Source organism: Erythrolamprus reginae, chromosome 2 (assembly GCF_031021105.1).
Source record: "Erythrolamprus reginae isolate rEryReg1 chromosome 2, rEryReg1.hap1, whole genome shotgun sequence".
Taxonomy (NCBI): Eukaryota; Metazoa; Chordata; class Lepidosauria; order Squamata; family Dipsadidae; genus Erythrolamprus; species Erythrolamprus reginae.
Genome location: NC_091951.1, coordinates 270,220,703 through 270,231,367, shown reverse-complemented (window position 1 = coordinate 270,231,367; position 10,665 = coordinate 270,220,703). Strand labels below are relative to the sequence as shown.

The 10,665-nt window shown below is 38.2% G+C and overlaps 1 protein-coding gene across 4 annotated transcripts in view; it reads right to left on the bottom strand.

Moving 5' to 3' along the window:
• Nucleotides 1-10,665, bottom strand: part of GLIS3 (GLIS family zinc finger 3) — a 195,460-nt gene that overhangs the window by 4,925 nt on the left and 179,870 nt on the right. For all 4 annotated transcript variants that reach the window (XM_070742593.1, XM_070742595.1, XM_070742594.1 and 1 more), the window contains 2 exons: nt 10,151-10,296; nt 682-864 (listed from right to left, as the gene is read on the bottom strand). In XM_070742593.1, the coding sequence (XP_070598694.1) occupies nt 682-864; nt 10,151-10,296 (329 nt within the window). The remainder of the gene's footprint in view (nt 1-681; nt 865-10,150; nt 10,297-10,665) is intronic.

The following is a 10,665-nucleotide window of genomic DNA, read 5'->3' as shown; positions in this document are numbered from 1 at the left end:
GTTTTCACAAATATCCCTACTACTTGATGTTTGATGGCGACTGAATCAATTCATAAACATTATGCATTTGGGAACAATCTTAAAATATGGAGGCTGTCTTTAGTCTCTTGGATACCTTTTTAAAAACCCAGAAAAGAGGATACCAGATGTAATGAAACGTGGAAATAGAAATTTTCATCTAGCCTCTCATTTATTTATTTTCCATCATAGTGTTTACAGTTAATACAGGAATCTGGCTTAATGTCTATAAGACTTCAAGAATCTTGAGGGTAAGTTTGCTAATTATAAAGTTACTATAGGGTGATATTGAATTGTCATAGGAAATAATCTAATCTTCATAGTTTATAATATAAACTACAATCTATTCAGTGTGAGGAATTATTTCCATTGGAGAGATATAAACAATAAGATATAAATATGGAAATAAAGCAATATTCCACAAGTTAGAATAATGTGAGAAAGGATCTGAACTAAAACTGAACCATAGTTCCAATGATGATGGTTCTGCAGCTGGATAGTTGTATATCTTGTTGCGACCTGAGTTTCAAATTGCAAAAAAAGAGTCAATTTGTAATTTGATCACACCCGTCTCCGGGAATTGTTTATGAAACCACTAATGTATAAGAGAGCATGTACTTATTTTAAGTAATAGTATCATACACAATATTATAATTGTCATACCTGTAATTCCAGAATGTGCTGAAAATGCTTTATGGAAAACATCAAAACCTGCCTGACCCATAGATGTCGGTACCAAACAATCTTCAAAGGGAGGGACCATGTTACAAGCTCCAATGTGTTGTATATTTCTCTGATTGTCAGTATAATGAGGGGAGCAGAATGTCTGTAGTTGCCCATAAACACCTAAAAAGAAGGTAACAAGGTTGCTTAAATAACGCATTCCTATTCAAACCAAATGAATAATCATTTGAGTACATTTTTAAGCACGCTATTATTCCCTGTTACTTGTAAATATTTGCTAGGGCCTAATTCATGTGCCATCATCACCATTAATTATCTTGCTATTTTCATGAGAATTGTTCATAAAAATAACTCACATTAATTTTACATCTAATTTAATTTTTGAAAGTTAATCTTTTCTTTATTATCAGGTGGCTAAGGCTGAAATATGGCATGTTCTGGAAAGCCATTGAATTTGGCTACTGCAGCCCAGCTTCATTTATGTCCTTCTCATTCCAACTCTGTTCTGTGAAATGAAAGAATTCTAATTGATTGCATCCCAGTCAATTAACCAGATTTACAGGAAAAAACAAATTTAACACAGGGTTGGACTTTGGTGTCTCCTGTTTCTGAAGAAACTGCTGAGCAAAGAAAATATATTTAGTGTTATTCTTAATAAATTTTCTGAACATGAATAAAATACACTTTTGGGATATGTAAATACTGTATGTGCGTGCCTTAAAATACTAAAAATATGCCTGTAATATTTCCAATCTTAAATATAGTTGAAAAATCTCACTAAGCATAATCACACATTCATAATTTACATTGTTATTTGGGGAGCTAAAGGGATTGCTCAATTACTTATTGTTTTAAAAAAAAAACTGGTGATTTTGCATAAATACATCTTACTAACAAATCATTTGGGGTTCAAAAAATATTGTAGAAAGGCCTAATTTGGGGATGAGTCTGGCCCATTTTCAGCTTAGCTGATGGCCAACCATCTTCAGGCACCACCATGACTCAATTGTAAACGGAAGAGTCTAGTAAACTTGTATTTCCTAGTCTTTTGTTTAGTAAATTTCAGATATCATGGAGAAAAATATCTGCATCTGAAGATTGCTTGGGAAAGGAGAAGAGTTATGGACTTGATTTCTTAACCCCTTTCCCTAAAAATTACCTTGTATCCTGGCTGGCCTTTTTATGCATGCCTGATAATAGATAGTTTCTATTATCTTGATATCTTCTCTTAAAGTATCTACTGCATGGAAATGTCAGTGGACAACAAAGTCAAATCACAGAAGAGGGAACAATGAATGGAAGTGAATGACACCACAAAGATTCAGAAAGCAACAGAGGTGGGTTTCGGCAGGTTCTGACCAGTTCTGGAGAACCGGTAGTGGAACTTTTGAGTAGTTCGGAGAACTGGTAAAAATACCACCTCTGACTGGCCCCATCCCCATCTATTATCTGCTGCCGTGTCTCAGCTGATTGGGGAGGAAATGGAGATTTTGCAGTATCCTTCCCCTCGAGTGGAGTGGGAATGGAGATTTTACTTCCCCTGTCTCAGCTATCTTCTGCTGCAGAGCACACTTTGGGAACATTGTACTGAAAAGTCTTCCACCGATAAAATAACAAATGAAAACATTTTTTAAAATACTTGGGAACAATCAATACAGGTTTCCATTTACCAATATAAACTTTAGATGCCTTGTGATGCAATAATAATGAATATATAAAGTGTACAAGCAAATATCATCCTCAGCAAGCCAGGGGAAAAAAAATCCTTAAGTAAATGCCATCATGACTGTGCCATATCAAGTGAATAAGAGTTTGGGTGAAAAATAGAGATTATACCATCTGGGAAATCTTTGGCCTAGCTGCTGCAATGGAATAGAAGGGAAGCAGCAGAGCTTTGTAAAAGTTGAACACTTCTCTCGACTTCTAGAATTGTGAAAATGACCGCATTACTAAAGATGCGATGTATCCTGAACTGTTCTCACTTCGGATTCTGAAAAAACAGCCACATCCCAAGAAGGTGGAATAATTGGTTTGGTCTGTATTTCATTGCATGCTTATGTAAGTCACACTTCTCAGTCTGAACACAAGCCAGATTTCAAGGTAGGCTGTTCTACACTTCCTGATTATTGCAATTCAAGATCTATAAAACCATGTGTGCCGAAAAAAACATATTGTATAAAAAATACAAGTTGGGAAATATGAACCAAATCAATGAAACTTAAGATAGCATGTGCATCACAGGAAATGTATAGGGAAATGTAAAAGTAGTAGTAGTAGTAGTAGTAGTAGTAGTAGTAGTAGTAGTAGTAGTAGAAGAAGAAGAAGAAGAAGAAGAAGAAGAAGAAGAAGAAGAAGAAGAAGAAGAAGAAGAAGATGCAGATTACATAAAGGCAGAAAAAGATAGGTTAACTTAAGACCCCAAAATTGGGAATCTCATCAGAGTTAAATTTTTATTTTTTTAAAAAAATTCAGTTTGGTATCACCCCGATTTCCATGAATAGGATTAAGTCAAGTTTAGTTCTTCCCTATGTAGGCTGCCCATAGCTTTGGGAAAAGATTCAACAGGCTCATGTGGCAGAGGTTCAAATTCAGAGTTAAATAATCTTGATTTTGGGATCATTAAGCTGCAGTTGGCTTCCACAACTTTGACAAAAATATAATCTCCCTGAGAAACATTTTTCAAGTTTTATAACTTACTTAAAGTTTGACTAAGGTCATTTCCTCCATGGTGATATACCAGGTTCTAGAATTACATAGCCATTAATGCCTCTTATATTGGCACAATGTTATCCTGACCTTAGATGCATATTTTGATATGGAAATCATACTCCCAAAATGTTGGCAACAATGTGAGATATACATTTAACCACTACCTAATCTATCCTTCCATTTGTTTGATTATTCTTTCATCGTGTTCATTTTGCACGTATACAAGTAGTACATTTCAATATCTAGCGATAGGTCCATTAGCGAGGGAGAGGTAGGGAGGGAGGTAGAGAACACAATAAGCATATGTATTATTATTATCAATAATAATAATAATAATAATAATAATAATAATAATAATAATAATCCAATCCCCATGTTTTGGGTAACAATATGTTCTTTTTAAAAATCTGGGATATTGTCTTTCTCTGTGTTATGTATTATAATGACTAAAGTATTCTGTTTTAAATACTTTAAAGTTTATTTAGCTTTTTTAAAAAAATAACAAAAGTTGTAAAATATTTAGTAATTGGATACAGGATTATTCACTATTATTTCCTAAATCGTTTACTTTTCTGAAATTAGGTATCATTAAGGAAAGTTATTCTACTTCAAATGCAATCCTGTGATGTTTACTCAGAATCAACTTCAAGGAAGCTTATTGGTTGGAATTAGGAGTCTTCTATGCTAAGAAAAATGTTGACCTAACAAAAGCAGAGCAACCAACCAAACAACCAACGAAGCAGTCTAATATTTCTAGGAGAGTACAATTCAAATCTGAATCTATAATTTCAGTGTTTATTATATAATTCTAGCAAACCTATGTTAAAGAAGGTGGGCCATTTGTCAAAAAATATGGGTTTATGGAATTCATTTTGACCCCTTTACTAGCCATACCAATGCAAGGAGTCTATAATTGATGATGATGATGATGATGATGATATCATCATCATCAGCAGCAGCAGCAACAACAACAACAGATCTGGAAATGGACCTTGGAGGCCTTCTAGTCCAACCCCCAGTTTGGGCAGGAAACCTTACACTATTTCCAACAAATGGTTATCCAACATCTTCTTAAAAACCTCCAGAGTTGGAGCATTCACAATTTCTGGAGGCAAGCCGTTCCACTGATTAATCGTTCTGTCAGGAAATTTCTCCTTAGTTCTAAGTTGCTTCTTTCCTTGATGAGTTTCCACCTGTTGCTTCTTGTCCTACCCTCAGGTGCTTTGGGGAATAGACTGACTCCCTCTTCTTTGTGGCAACCACCGAGATATTGGAAGACTGCTATCTTGTCTTCCGTAGTCCTTCTTTTCATTAAACTAAACATACCCAGTTCCTGCAGCCGTTTTTCATATGTTTCGGTCCCCTAATCATCTTAATTGCTCTTCTCTTTACTCTTTCTAAAGTCTAAATATCTTTTTTACATCATGGTGACCAAAACTGAATGCAGTCTTCCACGTGTGGCCTTACCAAGGCATTATAAAGTGGTATTAACACTTCATGTGACCTTGATTCTATCCCTCTGTTAATGCAGCCTAGAACCGTGTTGGCTTTTTTTGGCAGCTGCTGCACGCTGCTGGCTCAGATTTAAATGGTTGTCCACTAGGACTCCTAGATCGCTCTCACAGTTACTACTGTGAATTTATCTGGTAGAACTAAGTATAGTGGTACCTCTACCTAAGAACGCCGCTACTTACGAACTTTTCTAGATAAGAACTGGCTGTTCAAGATTTTTTTGCATCTTCTCGAGAACCATTTTCCACTTACAAACTCCGAAACTGTAACTGGAAAAGGCGGGGAGAAGCCTCTGTGGGGCCTCTCTAGGAATCTCCTGGGAGGAAACAGGGCCGGAAAAGGCGGGGAGAAGCCTCCGTGGGGCCTCTCTAGGAATCTCCTGGGAGGAAACAGGACCTCCACCCTCCCTGTGGTTTCCCCAATCGCACACATTATTTGCTTTTACATTGATTCCTATGGGAAAAATTGCTTCTTCTTACAAACCTTTCTACTTAAGAATCTGGTAATGGAATGAATTAAGTTTGTAAGTAGAGGCACCACTGTAATGTGTTTTGTCTGTACGGGCGTGTGCATAATGTGGACACTAGAAAGCCCAGCACAGGCTGTCTACGACCCACAGAAGAGATGCTATTAAGAGGTCCTCTTCTGTTCCGCTTTGGAGTGTTATGCTGCTGACAGACAGATGGAGTCCTGACCCTCTTTACATAATTTTCATACATTTCTTTGGGTAGGAAAGAATAAAAAGCATATTAACCTTTTTCTTGTTCAATTATCCTACATACACACTTCTAATAATAAAATAATTGCATTCAAATGTCAGCCGCTGCAATTGGTGTCTGATTTCATAAAAAGAGATTTCACAGAGGATAGAAAAAAACAAAGACGTTCAAAGGAGATGCAAGAGAACTGTAATTTTGGATTCGTTCAGAAGGAGGAAATGCACCCTTGATTTAAGCTGATCATTTTGTAGTGATTAGCCACAAAAGGATATTTCTTCATTGTCTAGATGGAAGTTTAGGTGAAATCTACCTAGAAGTATGGGACCCCCCCTCTTTTTTGGGGGTGGGGAAGATGGGAGATAGAGAAAACAATCTGGCAATTTGAAAGAAAGGAGTATGTGAAGACAAAAGTCCAGCTAATTCCGGAAATAGGGGTAGAAAATGAATTGGAGTTTTAAGAAACACAAATTCTCCACTCACTCGTTACACATACATACACAGAGAATCAGAGAAATTCAGCAAGACCAGGAAAAACCAAAACAGGACAGCAAGATTATTTGTCTTTTTTAGGCCACAAAGCTTTGTTTAGTGGAAAATATCCACTAAATACAGTGATACCTCGTCTTAAAAACGCCTCGTCATACAAACTTTTTGAGATGCAAACCCGGGGTTTAAGATTTTTTTGCCTCTTCTTACAAACTATTTTCACCTTACAAACCCACCACCGCCACTGGGATGCCCTGCTTCCAGACTTCCGTTGCCAGCGAAGCACCTGTTTTTGTCTGGAGGTGGGGTTTCCCAGCGAGGGGAGCCTCAGTGAAATCACAGCATCGCAAAAACACAGAGGTCTGGAGGTGGGGTTTCGAGGACTTCGGTGTTTTTGCGATGCTGCGATTTCACTGATGCTCCCTAAACCCCACCTCCGGACTTCCGTTGCCAACGAAGCGCTCGTTTTTGCGATGCTGGGATTCCGCTGCTGGGATTCCCCTGCAGCATTGCAAAAACACAGAAGTCCAGAGGTGGGCTTTCCTATGGAGGGAAGCCTCAGGGAATCCCAGCAGTGCAAAAACGGGTGCTTCGGCTGGCAAAAGGGGTGAATTTTGGGTTTGCATGCTTTAATCGCTTTTCCATTGATTCCTATGGGAAACATTGTTTCGTCTTACAAACCTTTCACCTTAAGAACCTCATCCTGGAACCAATTAAGTTTGTAAGACAAGGTATCACTGTATTTAGAAAATATTTGGAAATGTTATTGGGGAAATTCTAACTACTGACACCAGGTACATTTGCATTTCCTTCTGAAACTCTCGGGTGAAAGGAAAAACAGAATATATTTATCTCCAGTGTACTGTAGTCTTGGGGCAATACCAAAGGTGGATTTAATGAAGGAAGTTTCCCTTGAAAACTTAAATATGTTGATGATTTTCATTCCCTTCTAAACCCTAGCCTTCTCAGGGACTAACTTCAATAGCTAACCCTATGAACTATTTTTCCTACAAAATTCATTTCCTAAAAACTTCATAGAAACATAGAAACATAGAAGTCTGACGGCAGAAAAAACCCCTCATGGTCCATCTAGTCTGCCCTTATACTATTTCCTGTGTTTTATCTTAGGATGGATATATGTTTATCCCAGGCATGTTTAAATTAAGTTACTGTGGATTTACCAACCACGTCTGCTGGAAGTTTGTTCCAAGCATCTACTACTCTTTCAGTGAAATAATATTTCCTCACGTTGCTTTTGATCTTTCCCCCAACTAACTTCAGATTGTGTCCCCTTGTTCTTGTGTTCACTTTCCTATTAAAAACACTTCCCTCCTGAACCTTATTTAACCCTTTAACATATTTAAATGTTTCGATCATGTCCCCCCTTTTCCTTCTGTCCTCCAGACTATACAGATTGAGTTCATTAAGTCTTTCCTGATACGTTTTATGCTTAAGACCTTCCACCATTCTTGTAGCCTGTCTTTGGACCCGTTCAATTTTGTCAATATCTTTTTGTAGGTGAGGTCTCCAGAACTGAACACAGTATTCCAAATGTGGTCTCACCAGCGCTCTATATAAGGGGATCACAATCTCCCTCTTCCTGCTTGTTATACCTCTAGCTATGCAGCCAAGCATCCTACTTGCTTTTCCTACTGCCCGACCACACTGCTCACCCATTTTGAGACTGTCAGAAATCACTACCCCTAAATCCTTCTCTTCTGAAGTTTTTGCTAACACAGAACTGCCAATGCATCATTATTACTCTTTTCTAGGGACATCCCAATTCCTAGGATCTGAACTGGCAATGGTTTATGCTCCACAGAACAAAACCAACCTGTAATGCAAATTTGGTTGGTTTTTTTTAGTGAGTGAATTAAATTATCTCTCAACACATTTGTGTTTCAGAAGACTATATTCCATGACATTAGGTAAAGTTGGTTTTACTTAGTCCGATCACCATTTTGAAACAGTGAGCTTCTTCATTTCTTCACCCAGAGAATGGAATTGCATTAGCTTGCTTTGCCATCTATCAGATTGTGTATGAAAAAAAATATAATCTGAACTGGGGGAACGCTTTCAGGTTCCATTCTAGTTGGGTAACTTATGCTCCATTTCACAAAATCGGTGTCCCTTATCTTCAATTTGTACTGCTTCAACATTCACTCCACATTTCACACGTAGACCACTCTTCCTCCTCACACTGAACAAACATGCATTCTTTTTTATAATTTTAGTGAAACACCTGTGTAAATTTAAAGACTAGCCTGACCTCACTGTGAATAAATCAGTGTTTCAAGTGCTTCTTCAGATTATTTCCCACACATCCTGATTAAAGATCAGTAATGAAGATTGACTTCTTTCGGTGAATATGTTCGGAGATTAAGTCCTTTTCTCTTCCAGAGAAGGCAAGGGGAGATGTTTTGTGTGTTCTTTGCGGTCCCTTGGAAAAAATATCTTGCAGTGCGAACATATAATCACAGGGAAGATGCCAGAGAGTGGCAGCTCCCTACAATCCTGTGATCAAAATTCAGGCTTTGGCATCCTGCTTCTATTTACAATAGTCTCTGAGTCCCAAGGCTGCATCGCCATTTGTGACCTTCTCAGCTGGTTTCTAACGGGCAAGCTCAATGAGGCAAGCCAGACTTCCTTAATGACTACATGATTAATTTAACAACCGCAGTGACTTTCTTGAAAAAAAAAATTGCAAAAAAGATTGTAAAATCAGGCAAGATCCACTTAACAACTGCTTTGCTTAGCAAAGGAAATCTGGATCTCAATGGCGGCTATAATTCGAGGACTGCGGGTACCAGGGGTGAGTTCCTCCTGGTTCAGACCAGATCACTTGAACCACTTGCGACCCACTGGTGACGCAAAAATGGTGTCACAGATCCGGTTCGGTTTGGGCTGGTCCGTGCATGCAGCTATCTTTTTTTCAGAATTTTCAGCGATTTTTTATCAGTGTTTCATCCTCTGCTTTGAAAAAAAGCTCTCCTCCCCCCCCCAGTTAATACTAACTATTGTTTTGTCTGAAGCACAGCTGAGCAGCTCCTCAGCTGTGTTTCGGGCTGAACCCACCTTCTGAGCATGTGCGGAAATGAATTTGCATGAAAGGATGCTGCGTGCAAGGAGAGTGAGCACACGCACGCAAAACATCATGATGTGAACTGGTGGTGAGATTAAGTGGAACCCACCCCTGGCTTGTACTCCAAAAGAAGACAAACTCAGCCTAGAAGAAAAGGAGAAAGAGAAAGGCTGATCCCACCCTCTCCCTCCAAAGGAAAAGTCCATTCTTTGGAAAAAGTTTATTGTTTCCAATCTTTCCAAAACAAAATGCCCAGGGGGAAAAAATGAAGTCTTTCAGAAGTTTTTTTTTTTAACCTTCAATTAAATTTGTTGGGGTGGTGTATTTTTTCATTGGTTTCAATGCAAATATACATCTGCAGCATTCAAAGACCGTGACATCTTATACTTTGTGGCACTGCAGGGAAGGAAGGTACTTTTCATTTTATCTCATCACTAGGAATAATAGAAGGAATTAAGGTACCGTATTTTTCGGAGTATAAGACACACCTTAGTTTTTGGGGAGGAAAATAGGGAAATATTCATCTGGCTAGCATCTTTAGTCTGGTCAGCTTCAGCACATTATTTTATTCCCTGGTTAGGGCTTTTAAAAAATCTTATTCAGAGAGAGTAACAATGAAAGAGCTTGTAAGCCAATAAGAGCTGGGAATATTGTTAGCACCTGATTAGGGCTGGAAAGAAACATTTGGAGCAAGTAGAGCAATGAATAAAACCCTGCAAAGACTTAGGGCTTGGAAAACATTCTTCGCAAAGAGTAACAATGAAAGAACCTGCAAGGTAAGAATGGGGAAGTTCATTAGTACCTAGTTAGGGCTGGGGGGGGAAGGTTTCAGAAAAAAACTACATTCACAGTATAAAATGCACCTGAATTTTCAGCCTCTTTTTAGGAAGGAAAAAGGTGCATCTTATACTCCAAAAAACACAGTAGCTTTCAGTCTTACCTTGGATTTGGATGCTGTTTGGCTGGAAAGAAGGATTGCTCAGTGAACCATTCGTCTTCAAATGCACTTCTCCAAATTGCTGGGTGGCTGAAAGCTGTGATGTTCTTTTCTGCATGAAAGGAGGGGGAGGAAGAATTCTCCCAGGGCTTATACAAAAAGGGGGGTTGGGGGGAGAGAAGGAACAGAAGTTGAAAACCTGAGATATTAAGAAAGAATACACTACAAACAGTAGTTAAATGTCTTGCTCAAAAGGTAATATTTATTTAAAGTATTTAATATCTCTGGACCCCTACACGATTAGATAATCATGTTGCTGTCTAACAGACAAGTGGTCAAAATAGGAAGTGCCACATCAATTCCTGCTTCCTGAAGAGTGTTGGTCCTAGAAAATTGTGTGGTGGAGTCCCTCAAGGCAGTGTTCTAGGACCAACACTCTTTGTATTATATATAAACAATCTTTGTGATCATATTATAAGCAACTGCATTCTCTTTGCTGATGATGTTAAACTATTTAA